This window comes from Nyctereutes procyonoides, unplaced genomic scaffold (genome assembly GCF_905146905.1).
Source record: "Nyctereutes procyonoides isolate TBG_1078 unplaced genomic scaffold, NYPRO_anot_genome, whole genome shotgun sequence".
Classification (NCBI taxonomy): domain Eukaryota; kingdom Metazoa; phylum Chordata; class Mammalia; order Carnivora; family Canidae; genus Nyctereutes; species Nyctereutes procyonoides.
Window position 1 is genome coordinate 8462914 of NW_026575160.1, and position 21954 is coordinate 8484867.

Here is a 21954-nt window from a genome sequence, read left to right on the forward strand (position 1 = left end):
AGGGAGACAGAACATAAAGACTTCTAACTCTGGGAAATGAACTAGGGGTGGTGGAGGGGGAGGAGGGCGGGGGGTGGGGGTGAGTGGGTGACGGGCACTGAGGGGGGACACTTGACGGGATGAGCACTGGGTGTTATTCTGTATGTTGGTAAATTGAACACCAATAAAAATTAATTTATAAAAAATAAAAAAATAAAAAATAAATAAAAAATAAAATAAAATAATAGCTGCTTGGTAACATATTGAAGTAATAAAAGTCTTTTTTACTACTTGTTAAAATCTATACCATAATAAAAAGAGAACAACACAAAATGTAAACTATGATTACAATTATATACAATAGTTGTGCATGTGCACAAAATTGAGGACAACATATATGAAAATACCAACAGTTGTATGGCAGAACTATGAGGGAATTTAAGGTTTTTTAAATTCATTTACTATTATTGTTTTTCAGTTTTTAAAGATGAGGGGATTATTGACATGGTGGAGATATACAGGTGTGAAACTGCTTTAAGTAGGTTTTGCTGGTCTTTTGTGGGATGAAGGTAAATGGTAACCAATGACGTGACAAGTAGCACAATAAATTGAATAATTATATATGCCTAAGTTTATTGGAAAATGACTCATAGAAAAGAGGAGAATTAAAATACAGGCAAAGTAATGAAAGCTCCAGTGCCATGAGCGTCTTCTATACGTACCACACAGAGGGCAATTGTAGAATCACACCTGTGGAGAGGCCCCTACTTAGAAAGGAGGGCATGCAGCAGATCTCATTTCTGTTCATCTAAAAACTCTCAGACCTGCTGCATAAAATGGCCTAACTTAAAATAGTTAGCAGATTTTTACAGCTCAAAATATCTTAAAGCTACTAACCAAATAAAGAAGGAACGATAAATGTATTATTGCTGAATACTTGTGTCCACCTCCCTCCACACCCAGCCTTCATTTGTTCCTCCCAACCCCTCCTTTCCATTACCCCCATTGTCTTCCACATATATCAAGCTCTAGAATCAGTCAAACTAATACATAGTGATTTTTAAAAAGAAATCAAGGAGCATTTGGGGGGCTCAGTCAGTTAAGTGTCCAATTCTTGATTTTGGCTCAGGTAATAATCTCAGGGTCATGAGATCAAGCCCCATGTTGGGCTCCATGCTCAGTGGAGAGTCTGCTTAAGATTCTCTCTCTCTCAATCCCTGTGCCCCTCCCCCCAACTCATGCTGTCTCTCTCTAAAATAAAAACATATAAATCTTAAAAAGAAAGAGAAATCGAATCAGTAGTTTCCTGGAACAGAGGGTGGATTTTGACTAAAAAGAATATGAGGGATCTATCACTCTTATCGTCACTTGGATTACTGCACTAGCTAACTTCCTGCCTCAGCCCATGCCCATACAATATTTTTTTAACACAGCAGTCAGGTGATACTGGTAAAATGTAATTCTGATCGTGTCATGCTTCAGCTTCAAATCCTCCAATGGCTTCTTAACTCATTCTTCACAGTACAAACCAAATTCCTTATAATAAGCTACAAGGTTCTATGGAGTCAGGCTCCAAGCTCCTTCTGGAACGTCACATCCCACCATTACTTTCAACACTGGCTGCTCTTTAAACATGCTATATCACTTCTTATCAGCTAACATACTATGTGTGCATTTGTTTATTTTGTTGTCTCTGTTCCCCCACTGGTATGTAAACTCAGTGGTGGCAAAGGCTTTGATTGGTTAATTGCAGTGTCTCCAGCACTAGAATGATGCCTAGTCCTTAGTAGACAGCCAATAAGCATTTGTTAAATGCATTTTGGATGAAAACAGTTTCAAGGCCTGAAGTTTTATTTTCTGGATTTCTTAAGTTAGGCTTGCAACAAATTAGTTTTGCTTCACTTATCATGTTCATTAGAGGGACCTAGGGTAACTGGATAAGGATTTATGCTACAGGCTATGGGGTTCCACTCTGCTACTGGTTTGGACCCAGCATGCCAAAGCAGCAGGCTTCCATTCAGTCGCAGTAAAGGAGGAATGGCAGTAACCACTTGTAGGCCCCTGGGGAAGCAGAGGAAGCCCACACTGACTTTGGGATAAGGCCTGGAAAGCTCTTTGAAATGTTAAAAGTGGTATGCAAATCTAGAAATAATTATTACTAAGGAAGGGTCAGCTATACCACATCAATGGAGAACCTTTAAAAAGACCCCTTGTTAATTATGAGGGGTTTCTGTTATAGTTTTATTCTTTGAAGAGGCAGAGCTGCTCATAGGCTTTTCTTTATCATTACTGTTCTTTCTTACTGTGATGCACTCTGTTGATCTTCCTCAGAGGACCCTTAACATATTTATATTACTTGGAGAACTGAACAATAAGAAAATTGGTATACTGCATTAAGCTGTGGACTACTTTATTGAATTAACCCCAAAGAAACGATTATCCAAAGTTAAAGAAAAGTTAATTATTACACATTTGATGTCTCTTTGTCAATTACATATCTTGCTTTTATATGTAGAATTAGGAATGTATTCAATTTTTTCTTTTTTTTTTTTTTGACCATTTGTAGCAACATTATAATAGTTGAGAACAGAAAGGGAATTTCTACAAGGGGATTTCCTTGACTAGAATTTAGCTAAAAGAATAAAGGTAGCATAAAGACTATCTCATCCGAAAAGCATTAGGGAATATTTTATAAACCTGCCTAATCAAGCTCACATTTGTTAGGCTTGGTGTTAAACTATATAGATCACTAATTTATTTTAGGGTAGTGCTCCACCTTCTTTGATAGATCAGGTCCCCATTGAGAATCTGACTAAGAAAGGGAAAAATAAACCACTGTAACTCTTCAGAAAATCTACAAATGGACATGTATACAAATATTTACATATAATATATATTGAGGGGTTTATAGACCCCCTGAAGCCATTCTTGAGTCATTATTTCAGGTGTAATAAAGGAACAAATGGGTGATAATAGCTAATCATTGTAAGAACCCAATGAGGTAAGAACACTTCTTTTCCAATTTTACAGATTTGCACACTGAAGCACAGAGAGACTGAATAACAGACAATAGTGAAGCCAGAATGTGGACCCAGACACATTTCTTTAGCTCATTCACATAGCCACCATGCTATATTGCCCCAAGATTATATATTTGCTAGAGACTTAAGCTAAATCTTAATCCAGATCACTCTTCAAAACTAGCCTCTTATTAAAGATAGAATTACCATATATCCAGTAATGCCACTTCTGGGTATATATCCAATAAAATTGATAAAAGGAAGTCAAGCAGATGTTTGTATACTAGTGTTCATAATAGCATCATTCACGATAGGCAAAAGATAGAAACAACCCAAATGCTCATAGACAGATGAATGGATAAACAAAATGTATGTATATACAATGGAATAGTACTCAGTCTTAAAAAGGAAGGAAATTCTAGCATATGCTACAGCATGACCCTAGAAGATGTTACGCTAACTGAAAGAGACATGCAAAAAAAAAAAAATACTGTGATTGCATTTATAGGAGATACCTAGAATAGTCATGTTCATAGACAGTAAAATGGAGGTTACCAGGGCTAAGGGAAGGAGAGGAATGGGAAGTTATGGTTAAAAGGGGTATAGAGTTTCAGCGCGAAATGAAGAAAAAGTTCTGGAGTTAGTGATGATGGTTGTACAACAATGTGAGTGTACTTAATGCCACTAAGTTATATACTTTAAAATGGTTGAAACTGGCTAAAATTTCATGTTATGTATATTTTACTACTAAGAAAAAAAAAGAATGGCAATCTAAGCCTGAGTATAAAAGAATAGTGACATAAAAGGAATTGGCCTCTCTGCTCCCAGAGGACACTACCCTTAAAAATGGTTAGAATGGTAAATTTCATGTTATGTATACTTTACCAGAATTTTTTTTTAAAGACAGAAAAAAAAGCGCCACTAACCTCCTTCTAAAACTACATTGCCGGGATCCCTGGGTGGCGCAGCGGTTTGGCGCCTGCCTTTGGCTCAGGGCGCGATCCTGGAGACCCGGGATCGAATCCCATATCGGGCTCCCGGTGCATGGAGCCTGCTTCTCCCTCTGCCTATGTCTCTGCCTCTCTCTCTCTCTCTGTGACTATCATAAATAAATAAATTAAAAAAAAAAAAAAAGAATAAAACTACATTGCCTACTTGGGAAAGAAACAAACCATACCCCAAATTGAGGCTCCCGTGTCAGCTTATAATAGACTCACTTTTGTCCTCTTAAGCTGCTTATTTTGATCCTATTTTATACATAGCTAATGGTTTTTTCTTTCACAAATGGATTTAAATCATTATTACTTAGCAGGACATTTTAGAGTCTTAAAAACATACAATAAAAAGCCTTAAAATATAGCAAAATGTTTTTTCTATAAGTATCTTGATAATTTCTATAAATTTAAATTATTCCTAAGTCTCGTCCTCCCCCACAGATAAGAAAATTTTCTATATAAGATATTAATTTTTCTAATAGCTACCAAATAAAATATCTCTGATGTATTTTTTATTGGTCAGTATTCTGGGCTAGATAAGATATTATTCCCTCTTGGAAGTAAGATGAGCAAATTATTGTAGCATTTTCTCTTCTTAGCCACCATTTACTTCATCTTTTACTTTTTGTTGTAATTTCTTCACAGATATTTGCTTAATTAAGTTAGATGAAGGAGAAAGATATTAAATGGCTATAAATAATTTTATTATTATCAATTGCTAACTTATTTAGAAGGGAAGGTGGAGATATTTCAGATTATAAAAAGAAAACATTGTATTATAGAGTACTATTCCACATTGCTAATTAGGCAATACATGTGGCCTCATCTCAGCAAAGAGTTTAGATTTTGAATGTGTTTTACTCTCTAAAGAGTCTTAATGTAAGTATACATATTTTCACATGAGTAGATCTCTGCAAGCTGAAAAGAAGAAGTTGAGTAGGAGGTGAGTCACATTAAATATGGCTTCTAAGGGCCTAATATTTTACAACTTGTCACTCCATTTTATAAGAGAAAAAGCATTTTCAGACAGGTGAAGTGACCTGACAGTAATTCTACATCGTTCAGCTATGGAACCAGTGTTGACTCAGAAGAATGGCAAGCCAAGTGGCTTTCAGCATCATAATAAGGTAGTTAATACACCAAAAATCCTGTTTCCCATATAACTACCATAGAGACTTTCTTATAGCAGATGGTCAATTAAAATCCAGTAGCTGAAAGAGGTGGAAGTTTGTAAAACAGTAATGAGAGGTTTTTCAGACTGTATTCTTGGAGTACTAGGGTAACTAGGGTTTTCCAGGAGCCTCTTGAGGAAAAGTAGAGAGATAGGGTGGAGTAGAAGGTAGGGCCATGCACCACCATCTCCAAAAATTCAAATGGCAACTAACCATCAATCTGTATAGTTTATTTAAGTCTATTAAGTTTCCACATGTGCTTTCATTTAATAAAAGGATTTTGCAGCCTAAAAATAAAAAAAACTTGAAGACCACAGATTGCATTGCATCGTGGAGTATGTATCATCAGTGAGCCCCAAGTTCACCTGAGCCAACCTGCTAGGAGGCAGTCAGTGGGAACTTGCCTTCCATAGGTTTCTCACCTCTTGCTTGCTGTGGGACCTGAGAACTCTGTTTACAGGCTTCTTCAGAGAGTGTATTACTACCCCTATTAACTGACCCACCAGTCAAATTCAGGCCTTTCAAATGTTCAGAGCTTTGCATTGTTCTTCTTTTCCTTTTGCCTACCTTTATTCAAGGCACATGACCATCACTGATGAAAAGCTAGCTAACCTCCCTCAGGCCCTTATCTCTGCCCTAGCATTTCCATGAGGGATGTTTTAAAACATCGTCTATTTCAAAGTGCAAGCTAATTACCTGATGATTTATTATTGTGCGTGGGGGGAATTGCAAAGAATCTAAAGAAATGCCAAACAAAGTGTGAAGTAGAGACCTACCTTCCTGTTGACCTTCCTTTGGTTAAATACCTTAAAGTCTGGCTTTTAGCTTTGTTTAAACTATGAAGGAGGGGAGAAGATACTAGGAAGTTCTTTCAAATTGGTACACTTTAGAAGAACTAACAGCAACAAAGAGTTATTGAAAATCTACCACATCTTCTCTGAGGCATCTGAAAATTCAGTGGAATGGATTCCACTATCTCCCTTATTTTCACAGTAATTCTTGTTTTTTTTTTTTAAAAAAAAAGCATCAGCTCAGATTTCTTTGACTAGTTTTCTAGGAGGCCTTGACTCTCAAAATCTCTCCTCTATGTTTTAAGTCTGAAACAATTAATGTTGTTTGGCCAGTACATCAGTTTTAGGTCACATTCATGATGTAGTGGAGCTGTATTTTTGTAGTGTATTTTATAGCACCTTGAATTTATAATTGTAAACTCATTTTATAGGTTTATAGGTTTTTCAAAGCACAGTTTCCAACCCCCCCCCATTTTTAAAAGGATTTTATTTATTCATGAGAGAGAGAGAGAGAGAGAGAGGCAGAGATACAGGCAGAGGGAGAAGCAGGCTCCATGAGGGAGCCCAACATGGGACTCGATCCCGGGACTCCAGGATCAGCCCCCGGCTGAAGGCAGGCGCTAAACCGCTGAGCCACCCAGGGATCCCCAACAACCCCCCCTTTTTAAAAAAAATTAAGTGACCTCTACTACTAATATGGGCCTCAAACTTACAACCCAGGGAGATCAATAGTGACATGCTCTACTGACTGAACCAGCCAGGCATGCCTAGTTTTTTTCCCTTTTAAAGTATTAGGCATTTCTGTGATTTATTTGATACACTCAGACACTCATTCATGCTAAAATAGATTAAACTGTAATATAATATATACCTTAATCAAATATTTAGAGTTTAGACAGGAGCCTGGCAGAGTAAAGATAGTACAGATGGGTAAGTGCAGGCCATTCCAATCTGCAGGAACATCAGTGCTCACTAAGGCACAACTGCAGAAATGTCATCCCTTACTGTCATTTTTCAGATTCAGACAACAGCATGAACTTTTGCAAAATTAATAAAGTTGTTCCATATGTAATGCCTAATAAGTGAAGAAATATTAGAAGAGAGGCCTACAAAAATGCCTGTGAAGTAAGCCTGCCATGAAGAAAAGGTTTAGAATAATATAACCTGCATCAAGAAACTTCATAATTCTGATTATGTCATGAGGCTGCACACCATTCTCAAATCTTTTCTAATTACAACCTCCTGATTGATTTTACAACTTCTTTTCCCCTACATTCTCCTGAGAGTCTCTGTATTATATGTGCCCTTTTATATTTTTAAGTAAATTTCATACATATTAATTTGCTTTGAGAAATGTTTAGCAGTATTGTGAAATCATTGCGCCAATTGGTAATATCTTATAGCCTCATCAATTAGGTTTGAGAACTGGTTGCTTTCTGAAAATAACATTTGTCACCTCAAGGAAATGTAATTGAATAAATGATAGTGCTATGGACCAGGAGCCTGAGTGTCTCAGTGTTTTCACCTCTGCCCTGGTGGTCTTAATGCATACCCACTCAACAATAGCATTCTTAGATTCATTCCCCTTTAAGGTGCTGGAGGCAAGTCTCAGGTTCTCCAAGACCCAGAATACAATTAAATTTGAATGGGAAAAGTGGGATTAGAATAGGCTGAATGTCTTAACTCTAAAAACTAGGCACATTGGACAAACCCAAATTGAGAGATTCTACAAAGTATCTGACTGGTATTCCTCAAAACTATCATGTTCAAAAAAAATAAGAATATCTGAGAAATTGTCACAACCAACAGGAGCCTGAGGAGACATGATGGCTAAATGTATTCTGAAGGAGATCTGGGAGCAGAAAAAGGATAATAAGTAAAAATTAAGGAAATCTGAATAAAGTATGTTTAGTCAATAATGTATTGATACTGGTTCATTTGTTGTAACAAATGCACCGTAAGAATGTCAGATGTTGACACTGGGAGATAATGTGTGCAGGATACGTGAATATTGTAGTATCTTTGCAGATTTTCCCTAAATTTAAAATTATTCTAAAATAAAGTTTATTTTAGAAACTAAAGCCAAAAAAAATAACATTTTTACCAATTTTATTATACCATTCATTAGGATGCTTCTGTATAAGCCAGGCTTAGAATTACCACATACAAGTAAATAGGAAACTGTGGGAAACAAAAAGCAAACCATAAAAATTCTCTTCCCAATTATCATCACTCATTAGTTTTAAAAAATTCTATGTATTTGGCAATATGAAAAATAAAGGAAGCACTAAGAATTTTAGTGTTTAGACCTCTCTTCTGCAGATTATGTTACACATAAATACCATCTTGAGAAACACATATGCTAGTAAGTGCCAATTAACCACATAATTATGCGTACATTATCAGACCTTACAGAAACTAAGAAAAATCATCCTACCTACAATACAGTTAGTTGCTCCTCAATCCTCTTTATGATTACATTTGCATAATAGTCATTAAAATGCCTCAATCTCATTCAGTATTCTTATAGAACTCCAGAAATGGCCAACTTGGATGCTATAAATACAGATGATTCTTCTGTTTAACATTTTATTTAACAGCTTTTTTTTTTGAGATTTAATTGACTTAAACTGCCCATATGAAAGTACACAATTAGAAAAGTTTGGGCATATGTGTACACCTGTGAAATCACCACAGTCAACACAGTAGATCCATCACTCCCCAAAATTTTCACATGCTTTTTGTAAACACTCCATCTCAACCCTAACTCAGCACCCACTGCCGCATTCTTATCAACCACTGATTTGTTTACTGCTGGTATAGATTATCATGTATTTTCTAGAACTTTGTGTAAATGGAGTCACACATTATGTATTCTGTCCTGCCTGACTTCTTGCACTCAGCATAATTGTTTTCAGACCATCCATGTTGTGAAATGTATCAATAGTTCCTCTTTGTTGGTGAGTTATATTCCATTGTATGAATGTACCACTGTTTGAGCTCATTGGTATTGATGCCCATTTAAGTTATTTAGTTTGTTTACAGTTTTTGGATATGACATATAACGTTGCTCTGAACATTTATAGGTAAGTCTTCTGTGGATGTACACTTTTATTTCTCGGAGGTAAATATCTAGGATTTAAATGGGTAGACCTTATGGTAGGAGTATGTTTAAATTTTAAATGAACCACCAAATTATTTTCCTTTTACATCCTATAAATATGAGAATTATAGCAACTTCACATACTTGCCAACACTTGGTATAGCCAGGTATTTTAATGTTAGCCATTGGAATAAATGTGTAGTGGCATTTCATTATTGTTTTAATTTGCATTATCCTGATGACTAATGATGTTGAACATTTTTATATGCTTCTTGACCATCCATATCTCTTCTTTGTCAAAGTGTCTGTTCAGATGTTGTGCCCATTTTTTTAATTGGGTCATTTGTTTTCTTATCATTGAATTTTGAGAGTTCTTTATATATTCTTTGTATTTCTGGATATAAGAATTTTATCAGAAAAAAGATTGGAAAATATTTCTTCCCATCTTATACTTGTCCTTCCATTTCCCTATGAGTGTCATCCAAAGAACAGAACTTTTTAATTTTTACAAAGTTTAATTTATAATTATTTTCTTTTATAAATCAAGCTTTTAGTGTTCTGTTTAAGAAGGTTTTGCCAAATCCAAGATCACAAATTTTTTTTCCAACATTTTTCTAGAAGTATTATAGTTTTAGTTCTTACATTTAGATTTAGGATCAATTTTGTGTAAATTTCTGTCCAGAGTGCCAGATATGGTTTGAAGTTTGTTTTATTGTTGTTTGTTTTGTTTGCATATAGACTTGCAGTTGTTTCAGCACAATTTGCTGAAAAGATTGTCTTCACTGAATTGTTTTTGCACCTTTGTGAAAAAGCTAATTTTCCATTTATGTGTATGTCTTTTTCTGGACTCTCTGTTCTGTTACACTGATGTATTTATCTCTTTCTGGCTTATTTTCCTCTTTTATATTTAATTGGTTTCTACTCAGATCTTTATTATATCCTGTCTTCTGCTTATTTTGAGTTTAACTTGCTCTTGTTGTTTCTTAGGCTGGATCTGAGGCCATTTACTTGAGAATTACTATTTGGTTTCCAAGTATTTGGGGATTTTCCAGAGATCTTTCTATATTAATTTCTTTTTTTTCTATATTAATTTCTAATTTAATTCCAGTGTAGTCAGAGAACATACTTTGTATGACTTGAATTGTTTTAAATTTGTTAAGAGTTGTTTTATGGAATAACATAGACAGAATATGATCTATTGGGAAGTAGTTTATGTTTACTTGGAAGTAATGGCCATTTTGCTGTTGTTGGGTAGAGTGTTCTATAAACATCAATTATAACAAGTTGGTTAATAGTATTACTCAAGTCTTCCAGATTCTCTATCTACTTCTATAAATTGTTGGGAGAAGGGTATTGAATACTTGAATTATTCTTGTGTGATTTGTGGATTTGTATTTGGGGATTTGCAGTTGTATCTATTTTGGTGTCATGTATTTTGGAGCTCTATTATGTGCATAAACAGTCAAGATTCATGTCCTTTTGATGAATTGACCCCTTTATCATTATGAAATAAACCTCTCTAGCCTGGTTATATCCTTTGCTCTTTATTCTGTTTTATTTTTTAAATTTAATTCCAGTGTAGTTAACATACTTTGTGGTTCCATACAAATTTTAGCATTATTGGTTCTAGTTCTGTGAAAAATGCTATTGGTATTTTGGTAGTGATTGCATTAAATCTGTAGATTGCAGGGCACCTTTTACATTCTATAATATTTGAGAATATGGCTCAGTTCATAAAGCATGTGACTCTTGATCTCAGGGTCATGAGTTTAAGCCTCACATTGGTCATAGAACTTACTTTAAAAAAAAAGGAGGAGGAAGAGGAGGAAAAGAAAAGAAATCTGTAGATTTCTTTGTGTAGCATGAACATTTTAACAATATTTGTTCTTCTAATCCATGCTCATGGGTATCTTTCCATTTGTTTCTGTCATCGTTAGTTTCTTTCATCAGTGTTTTATAGTTTTCAGAGTACAGGTCCTTCACCTCTTTGGCTAAGTTTATTCCTACATATTTTATAATTTTGGGTACAATTGCAAATGGGATTGCTTTCTTATTTCTCTTTCTGCTACTTCATCATTAGCGTATACAAATGCAATGGATTTCTATATATTGGTTTTGTACCTTGTGACCTTACTAAATTCAGATATCAGTTCCAGTAGTTTTTTGGTAGAATCTTTATGGTTTTCTATACATATTATCATGTCATCTGCAGATAGTGAAAGTTTTATTTCTTCCTTACCATTGTGGATGCCTTTTATTCCTTCCGCATGTCTGATTGTTATGGTAAGGACTTCCAGTACCATGTTGAATAAAAGTGATAAGTGTGGACATCCTTATCTTGTTCCTGACCTTACGGGAAAAGTTCTGTTTTTCACCATTGTGCATGATGTTAACTGTAGTTTTTTCTTACATGGCCTTTATTATGTTGAGGTATGTTCCTTCTAAACCCACTTTGTTGAGGGTTTTTTATCATGACTGTATATTATACTTTGTCAAATGCTTTTTCTGAATCTACTGAAATGAGCATATGATTTTTTTTCAAATCTATTCCATCTTTGTTAATTTTATTATAATCTTTTGAAAATGCAGATTTCATATCTAATTACAATTATGCTTCTGTTTATTGTTTCATTTATTTTTTATTTTTTTATTGTTTCATTTATTTTTTTAATAATAAATTTATTTTTTATGGGTGTTCAATTTGCCAACATACAGAATAACACCCAGTGCTCATCCCGTCAAGTGCCCCCCTCAGTGCCCATCACCATTCACCCCCACCCCCCACCCTCCTCCCCTTCCACCACCCCTAGTTCGTTTCCCAGAGTTTGGAATCTTTATATTCTGTCTCCCTTTCTGATATTTCCCACACATTTCTTCTCCCTTCCCTTCCATTCCCTTTCACTATTATTTATATTCCCCAAATGAATGAGAACATATAATGTTTGTCCTTCTCTGATTGACTCATTTCACTCAGCATAATACCCTCCAGTTCCATCCACATTGAAGCAAATGGTGGGTATTTGTCATTTCTAATGGCTGAGTAATATTCCATTGTATACATAAACCACATCTTCTTTATCCATTCATCTTTTACTTAGTGTTAGCATGGTATATCTTTTCCATCCATTTATTGATGACCTATTTGTGTCTTTGTATTTAAAATGTGTTTCTTAAAAGTGGCATATAGCTGGATCTTGCCTGTTGTATTCAGTCTGACAATCCCTGACTTTTAGTTGGTGTATTTAGACATTTATATTTAATGTAATCATTGCCAAGGTGAAATATAAGTAGACCATCTTGCTATTTTTTTTCCTACTCTTGATTCCTGTTTTCCTTGTGTTCTGCCTTTATTTGGATGTTAATCCAAATGAGTACTTTTTATAATCCTCTTTTATCTCTTTTGTGAGTTTTAGCTATAATTCTTTGCTATTTCAGTGCTGGGTTTAGAGTTTATTGTTTACATCTTTAACTTATTACAATCACCCTCTAAATGATATTACAACACCTCACATACAGTAGACCTTACATTAGTATACTTCCATTCCTCCATTTCTGACCTTTGAGCTATTATTAGACATTTTACTTATTTATATATATATTTTATATATATACTTATCATATGTATAAACATGTTATAAGCCACATGCTACATTGTTTTTTGTTTTTTGATTAGTCAGTTATTCTTTATGAGATTTAAATAATCAGGAAAAATCATATAATTCTCCATATAGTTACCATTTCTAGTGCTCTTTATTTCTTTGTGTATATCCATGTTTCCATTTGGCATCCTTTCCTTTTACTTGAAGGACTTCCTTCAGTGTACCACAGTTCTACTGTTGATGAATAATTTCAGGTTTTGTATATCTGAAAAAGTCATTGCTTCACCTTCAGCTCTGAAAAATATACTTTTCTGGATACTTTTCTACAATATAGAAATTGAGGCTGAGAGCTGTTTGCTTTTTGTTTTCTTTCAGTATTCTAAAGACATTGCTCAGCTGTCTTTTTACATGCATTTGTTCTGATGAGAAATCTACTGTCATTTTTATCTTTGCTCCTTTCTATGTAATGTGTCTTTTTTTTTAACCTATGGCTGCTTTTAAAATTTTCTTCTTTATCTCTACTACTAAATAATTTGATTTTGATATACCTTGGAGTAGTTTCCTTAATGCTTTTGTGTTGAGCTTCTTGGATATGTGAAGTCAAAGCTCTCATCAAATGTGGAAACATTTTACCATTGTTCCTTCAAATTTTTTTTACCCCACCTCAGGAATACCAATTACACATACATTATGCTGATTGATTTTGTCTTACACCTTATTGATATCTTCTTAATATATTTTTATTGTCTTTTCTCTCTGTGTTTAATTTTGAATCATTTCAATTGCTGTCTTTGAGTTCACTTGCTTTTTCTTCTACAATATTTAATTCATCATTCCCATTTACTATGTTTTTTTTCATAGACATTGTATTTTTTATACCTAGAAAATGCTTATGGTCATTTTTATAGTTCAGATATGTCTACTTAATTTTTTGGATATATGAGATACAGTTACAATAATTGTTTTAATGTCCTTGTCTACTAATTCTTACACCTGTATTAGGTCTGGAGCAGTTTGTTTACTTGATTTTTCATCTCGTTGCTGGTTGTATTTTTCTTGCTATTTTGCTTGCCAGGTCATTTTTTATTGGGTGTCAAAAATTGTGAATTTTACGATACTGGGTCCTGTTTTATTTTTGTTTTTGTTTTTCTTAATATTTGCTGAGAGGGAATTTTAAGTTAGGAACAATTTAATTTTTTTTTCTTTTTTAATTTTTGTTAGGCTAGATTAGAGCCATGCTTAGTCTAGAGCAACTTATTCTCTACTATTGAGGCATGATTCTTTAATACTCTACTCAATACCTCTATATATTTTGAAATGTTATAGTCATGCTGTTTAGAATAGGCAATTTCCTGTTCTCTAGGAATGTTGGGTGTGGTACCCTCTATTCCTTTCAAAGAGCTCTCTCTCCAGCCTTGAATAGTTTCTTCACATTGTTCTGCAGTCAGTTATCTGCTGAATACTTTAAAGGGGTCCTCTAAAGATCTTCTAAGTTTTCTTTCAGCATTTCTTTCCTCTCCAGCACTCTTCTCTGTGTATTCTTCCTGCCTTCATCTTCCCAGACTCTTAGCTCCACCTTCTTAACCCAGTAAATCAAGTAAGTTCCACCTGTGTTCCTCCTCCCTGCAATACACCCTGGAAATTCTTTCAAGGCAATAATCTGAGACAATTGTAAGTTTTAAGTGATCTCAGGGATCACTGTGCTTCACTGCCTGATAATGTTGAGTCTTTTGAACACCAGTTTTCCATATATTTTTCTAATTGTTTTCTTGATTTCAGATGGGAGGATAAATCTTATTCCTGATAGTCCAGTTGAGTTGAAAACAGAAGTCTCTCTCTCACTCTCACTCAAATAAATAAATTTTAAAATCCTTAAAGAATAAAAGATAAAACTAATGTGAGTCACTTGCAATTAAAATTATACACACACATATATAATTTAATATATATTTAATATTTAAGGTATTTATATTCAGTTGTCTCAAGTAAAAAGAAAAAAGGTAGTAAAAACAATTCAAACTATCATGCCTATATTTATTCACTACAGCATCAGTCATTTTTACCTTGATCTTTTTACAATCTCTTAAATCTCAAAAACATGGTAGGATTGGGCTCTAGGAAAAAAATAGAATCTAAGGGTTGAGAAAGACCTTGAAAGTCCTGTATCCATATGTAGATATAGAATGATGACTTATTTGTAAAGAACAAATATCATTTATATAAACCATTCCCCCATTCAGAAATCTCCAATAAGTTGTATTCCCTACAGAAGAAACACTGTTTAGATTGCTTTATATGAACTAACCCCAAATTCTATTCCTAGTCCCATGACCTTCCATTCTTCATACACCTCTGCTAAATGTGAACTTATTTTTTTTATAAATTAATTTTTATTGGTGTTCAATTTACCAACATACAGAATAACACCCAGTGCTCATCCCGTCAAGTGTCCCCCTCCGTGCCCGTCACCCATTCACCCCCACCCCCCCGCCCTCCTCCCCTTCCACCACCCCTAGTTCATTTCCCAGAGTTAGAAGTCTTTATGTTCTGTGTCCCTTTCTGATATCTCCCACACATTTCTTCTCCCTTCCCTTATATTCCCCTTCACTATTATTCATATTCCCCAAATGAGTGAGAACATACACTGTTTGTCCTTCTCCGATTGACTTACTTCACTCAGCATAATACCCTCCAGTTCCATCCACGTTGAAGCAAATGGTGGGTATTTGTCGTTTCTAATGGCTGAGTAATATTCCATTGTATACATAAACCACATCTTCTTTATCCATTCATCTTTCGATGGGCACCGAGGCTCCTTCCACAGTTTGGCTATTGTGGACATGGCTGCTAGAAACATCGGGGTGCAGGTGTCCCGGCGTTTCATTGCATCTGAATCTTCGGGGTAAATCCCTAACAGTGCAATTGCTGGGTCCTAGGGCAGGTCTATTTTTAACTCTTTGAGGAACCTCCACACAGTTTTCCAGAGTGGCTGCACCAGTTCACATTCCCACCAACAGTGTAAGAGGGTTCCCTTTTCTCCACATCCTCTCCAACATTTGTTGTTTCCTGCCTTATTAATTTTCCCCATTCTCACTGGTGTGAGGTGGTATCTCATTGTGGTTTTGATTTGTATTTCCCTGATGGCAAGTGATGCAGAGCATTTTCTCATGTGCATGTTGGCCATGTCTATGTCTTCCTCTGTGAGATTTCTCTTCATGTCTTTTGCCCATTTCATGATTGGATTGTTTGTTTCTTTGGTGTTAAGTTTAATAAGTTCTTTATAGATTTTGGAAACTAGCCCTTTATCTGATATGTTATTGAACTTAAATATTTTTTAGAAACCCATGTTCTTTTAGGCCCAACTGTCTGGTCTTGCTGTGTAGCCTCTGTCATAATTGCCCCACCTTTTTCCCACTTGGCAAACTGCCGTCCATTCATTAAGACCCAACTCAAAAGTCATCTGTTTGGCAATCTCTCTATTCAACTAGACAGTTAATTACTTCTGTGCCCCTGTAGTATTTTTATGTAACTTCTGTTATACATTTATTACTTTATGTTGTAATTCTTTTTTGCTCCTCTTATTAGCTCTGCAAGGGCTTTGGAATTACCCTCAGTAAATACTCAAGGGTCTGCAGCTTGAAGATACTTGACTAATGATTTAAGATCAGTTATTTATGGGGTTCCTGGGTGGCTCAGTTCCTGGGTGGCTCAGTCAGTTAGATGTCTGACTCTTTATTTCAGCTTATGTCTTGATCTCAGAGTCTTGAGATTGAGCCCTAAGACTCAATAAGGCTCCACACACAGTGTGGAAATTCTCTCACTCTCCACCTCTTAAGATTCACTCCCTCCTTGCCCCTCCCACCAACACACATGTGCTCTCTCTTTCCTCCTTAAAAAAAAATCAGTTATTTCCTAAGAACTTCCCATGTGCAAGATATGGTACCAAGAACATTAATCTGCACAGTGACCCTAAAATATAGGTAGCATAAGTTTCCCCATTTAACAAATGAGGAAACTAAGAATCAGGGAAGTTAAGTATCTAGTCTGAGATCACAGATCCAGAAATTGGCAAAAAAAAAAAAAAATCAAACCTAGGATTCCAGAGAACATAAATAATGGGGAAATTATTGAAAATTATGTTTTCCTTTGTAAACACAATACACTATTTACACATGAGATTGTTTACTATTTGTACTTAACTAGTATGTAATAACTCCTGTAACATGAGTCTTCTTAGTCTATTGTTCATAAAATTTCGTTAGCTATTCATGCAATGTGATGATCTGCTTTCAACCTCAAAAAATCAAGGGAAATTTGGTGCTAGTCATATCTCATTATCTCATATTTTTAGAAAAGAAGTATGAAATAGGTAGGGCTGCTGGAGATAGAAACAACTCTCTGTATTATCTACTCTGTGTGACAGAAGAGTTAGGTTGAATATAATATGCATTTACTTGCTTTGAATAATAATTAGTCCAATTATTACAATGTTATTGAGGTCATAACAGGGAGAGACCCTACCTTGGATAGATGTTAAGGTATCCTTTTTTTTTCTCTTTTTTTATCTATCTGTTTTAAGGATTCTTAATATCTATGCTTGAAACAAACTAGCTAAGGTACATCTACATGGAAACCTTTTTACTTTTATCAGTGGTCAGGACCAGCTACATAGTCTGTGGAGCCTAGTGTTATAACATAGTTATAATACAAGATATGGGGATCTCTGGGTGGCGCAGCGGTTTGGCACCTGCCTTTGGCCCAGGGCGCGATCCTGGAGATCCGGGATCGAATCCCATTGGGCTCCTGGTGCATGGAGCCTACTTCTTCCTCTGCCTATGTCTCTGCCTCTCTCTCTTTCTCTCTCTGTGTGTGACTATCATAAATAAATAAAAAATTTTTTAAAAGACAAGATATGAACTTTTTCCATATAATATTTTATCATTAATCTGTTTCCACATTATTATTTAATCTTAATAATGTGTTCTGAGAAGTTTTCTTCTAAGCTTGGAATTGAATCTGACATACTCATCTGCTTTATCAAGTACATCTGCATGGAGCAACACTTTTCAGAACCTAGAGAACACCATACCAGATTCTAGTACAAGTCCTTCCAGTGACTGAATTCCAATTTCCTTTTCTGTAATAGATAAAAATGAAAATAAGAACTATAAAGGTAAATAGCAGTAATATAGCAGTATTTTTAATACTAATAATATTAGCTATCAGTTCTTGAGCACCAAAAATTTTTGCTGTGCCTATAGTATGCCAAAAGTATGTTATTATGCTAGGCACTTATAGAAAATACATTATTTCAAGAATAGTCATGACAGTCTTGTAGGGGAGCAATAAAGCTGAAAGACTGAGATTAGCAGTTATCAAAGCCTATTTTAAGTCTGTAGTAGTTAAGACATTGTAGCATTGATGCTACTGAATAGTAGAACATTATACAGAATACAAAAACAGACACAAAGTAATGGTCACCTGATTTAATGACAAAGACAACTCTGCAGTACATAAAGTAAAGATGGCCTTTTCAAAAATGCTGCTGGGACAATTGTATAACTATATGGGAAAATGTACATTGACTCCTACTTTACATCACATACAAAAGTCAATTCTAGATAAATTACAGATCTAAATAGGAAAGACAAAATGGCAAACATCATAAGATAAAAAAAATAGGAAAACATCTATGTGACATTAAAGATTTATGTAAAGATTTCCTAAAATAGAACACAAAAAACATAAATTATACAAAAAGTTGAAAAATTGCACTTCACTAATTTTTTAAAAGATTTTATTTATTTATTCATGAGAGACAGAGAGAGAGAGGCAGAGATATAGGTAGAGGGAGAGGCAGGCTCCATGCAGGGAGCCCAATGTGGGACGTAGTCCCGTGATTCCGGGATTATGCCCTGAGCCAAAGGCAGATGCTCAATCGATAAGCCACCCAGGCATCCCAAAATTTTTTAATTCTGTTCCTAAAGATATCATAAAGAGTAAAAAACAACCACTTGATGGGGCCGGGGGAAATCGCTGTAATACATCTTAGGTGACTAAGTCCTCATATATAGAATATCTAAACAAGTCCTGAAAACTGATAAGAATAAAACAGTTCCAACAGAAAACCAAGCAAAACCTGATAATTCACAACAGAGAATATCCGTATTGTCACCAACCATATGAAAATTGTTCAACTTAATGAGTCACCAGGGAAATACAAATAAAGCCACAATATGATAGTACCCATCTACCAAAGAAAGTACCAAGTATTAGTGAGAATATAGGGTAGTCATAACTCTCCTATACTTTGAGGGGTTTATAAATTGGAGCAATCACTTTAAAAAGCTATTTGGCAGAATCTAAAGCATATGACTCAGCAGTTCTTCTCCTCCTCTATGTACACTAGTAGAATTCTGTACATATGTTCATCAAATAAACATGTATAGGAATCTATTCATAATAGAAAAAAAACCCTGAAAGTATCCAAATGTCAATCAGCAATAGTATGGATAAATAAACTGTGGTATATACAATGGAATTTTATTCAGTAATAAGAACAAATGATCTACAACTATATACAACAAAATGGATGAATATCAAAAAACATAATGTTGAACAAAGATTCACAGACATAGAAGGGTATATACTGCATGGTTCCACTTATGTAAAATACAACAGAAAATCAAAACTAATCCATGCTGTTTAAAGTCAGGATAGTGATTACTGTTGGTGTAGATGAACAGTAACAATGATTGAAGAAGGTCTCAGGGTGCTAGTACGACCTTTCTAAAATCTGGATACTATGCATTGGATATATTTGGCTTGTGAAATGCATTGATCTATACATTTATGTGTATTTTTTCATATGTCTAAGATACTTGTGGAAAATGTTAAAGACATGTATTATTACCTTGAATTCATACCCAACCAGTTAAGTAATATCCTCATTTTAGAGATGAAGAAAACAGTGAGTTTAAATTATTGGATTACTTTTTAGTTACTAATAGCTACGCAGCTATCACATAGCTCAGATTAAATGATCTTTAGTTTCCTGTCAAGTTCAAGATACTATAATTTTATAAATCCACTAAATTATAATCTAATTAACTTTCTGACTTTCTTTTTATCCTAATTTTTATTGGCTTCCCTAATCTATTAAAGTCCAAATTTCTATATTAACAGATAAGTTCCCTTGATATTTAAAATAATACTACAGGGACACCTGGGTGGCTCCACTGGTTGAGCATCCAACTCTTGATTTTGGCTCAGGTCATGATCTCAGGTTGTGAGATAAAGCTCTGTGTTAGGCTTTGTGCTCCATGGGGAGTGTGCTTGAGATTCTTTCTCTCCCTCTTCCTCTGCTCCTTTGCAAGTGCACACTCTCTCTCAAATAAATCTTAAAAATAGTAAAATAATCCTACAGTAAGCTTTATCAAATATAGCAGTTTATTTCTATTAATTTCATATTTATTTTCTATACTTACTGTTTTGTAGGCAAGCAAAGGTCGGACTACAATTGTCATAGCACATCGTCTTTCCACTATTCGAAGTGCAGATCTGATCGTGACCATAAAAGACGGGATGGTGGTGGAAAAAGGAACACATGCTGAACTAATGGCAAAGCAAGGTCTATATTATTCGCTTGCAATGACACAGGTATGTTAATGTAACATAATGCTGTGTTAGCTGGTTTTTTTTTTTTAACTTTTCAGAGATCATACCACAGAAGTCCTGAATGATAATCTTGGGTTTCACAAAGCAACCAGGGTTTATTTATAATTCCTCAATAAAGAAACTCAATGTGACTAATATCCTCATCATGGATAATATGATGAAAATTAAAGAAATAATGGGTATATAACACCTAATAGTTGCCAGACACACTGCAAATAGGCTTCAAAGCTTGTACATGGCAAATCCAGAACAGAATCTATATACAGTGATCTTTTCATCAGAATACAAATTTAACATATAATCTCTGCTTAAATATTTAAAACTTAGCTACACAGGCAAAATACAGAATCCTGTCTATAAATGATACATATTTTAGAAATAACAACATTGGTGGGGAAAAGGGGAGCTAGATTACCCATGGAAGGTTTTACGAAGAGACCTTGAAGGCTAGAAGGTGGAAGTTAGAAGAAGAGGAGAATCTATGTAGGTAGAACAGCACCGCAGAGGTAAGGAGCTTGGTGTGCAACAAACAGAAAGGAGGCCAGCCTTCCTTCCATGAGTAAAGATGATTGTTGGTAGAATAATGAAAAATAGTTGTATTTTTTTAAAATAGTTGTATTTTTATATACAAATCCAAATCATGAAATTTCTTAGAAGCCATGCAGAGGGTTTGTTCTTTTTTTTTTATCCACGCTGATTTACTTTACTATGTAAATCACCTAACACAGTGCCTGACAGTGGGCACTCAATATATGCCTGTTTAATAAATGCCTGAAGGGCACTCAGTAAATGCTTGCTTAATAAATGCCTGAAGAGATGTGCACACAAATGTATGTGTATAAATGATATCATCTCAGGTAGACCAGAAAGCTTATGATAGCCAATCAATAGAAGACATGATAATGCTGGAAGCACTCTGGCAAATTCCTTGATTTTAGGGTCCATATTTCTGCATGCCCTGTGATCTCACATAGTTTTTTTCATTAGGACACATTAATATAAATGATAGGAATTAGGCTGTAGCTAACTTTGTCCTTCTGGCCCGGCCTTATTCTCTTGACCTGAAAGGTAGCCTTCTGTCCATGGAGTCATCTACAGACAACAAATCTCACCTCTTTGCAGTTTATTTCACTTCTTCAACGTTCTGATTATATTTTTATGTCAATATTATTATTTCAAATATAAAGGATTTATACAACTCAACACCAAAAAAGCAAATCCAATTAAAAATGGATAGAAGACATGAATAGGCATTTCTCCAAAGAAGATATTCAGATGCTCAGTGTGAAAAGATGCTCAACATCACTCATCGTCAGGGAAATTCAAATCAAAACTTCAATGAAATATCACCTCACACCCATCAGAATGACTAAAATAAGAAATCCAAGAAACAACAAGTGTTGGTGAAAATGTGAACAAAAAGGAACCCTCATACACTATTGGTGGGAATGCAAACTGTTGAAGTCACTGTAGAAAACAGTATGAAGGGTCCTCAAAAAGTTAAAAATAGAACTATCCTATTATCCAGTAATTACACTACTTGGTATTTACCCAAAAAAAATACAAAAATACTGATTCAAAGGGAAACATACACCCCTATTTTATTACAGTCTTTTAT

At 34.8% G+C, this 21954-nt stretch overlaps 1 protein-coding gene across 1 annotated transcript in view; it reads left to right on the top strand.

Annotated features, from left to right (window-relative positions):
- Positions 1-21954, top strand: part of ABCB5 (ATP binding cassette subfamily B member 5) — a 124908-nt gene that overhangs the window by 36876 nt on the left and 66078 nt on the right. Inside the window, exon 14 of the mRNA XM_055314751.1 lies at positions 20157-20318. Within this exon, the coding sequence (XP_055170726.1) occupies positions 20157-20318 (162 nt within the window). The remainder of the gene's footprint in view (positions 1-20156; positions 20319-21954) is intronic.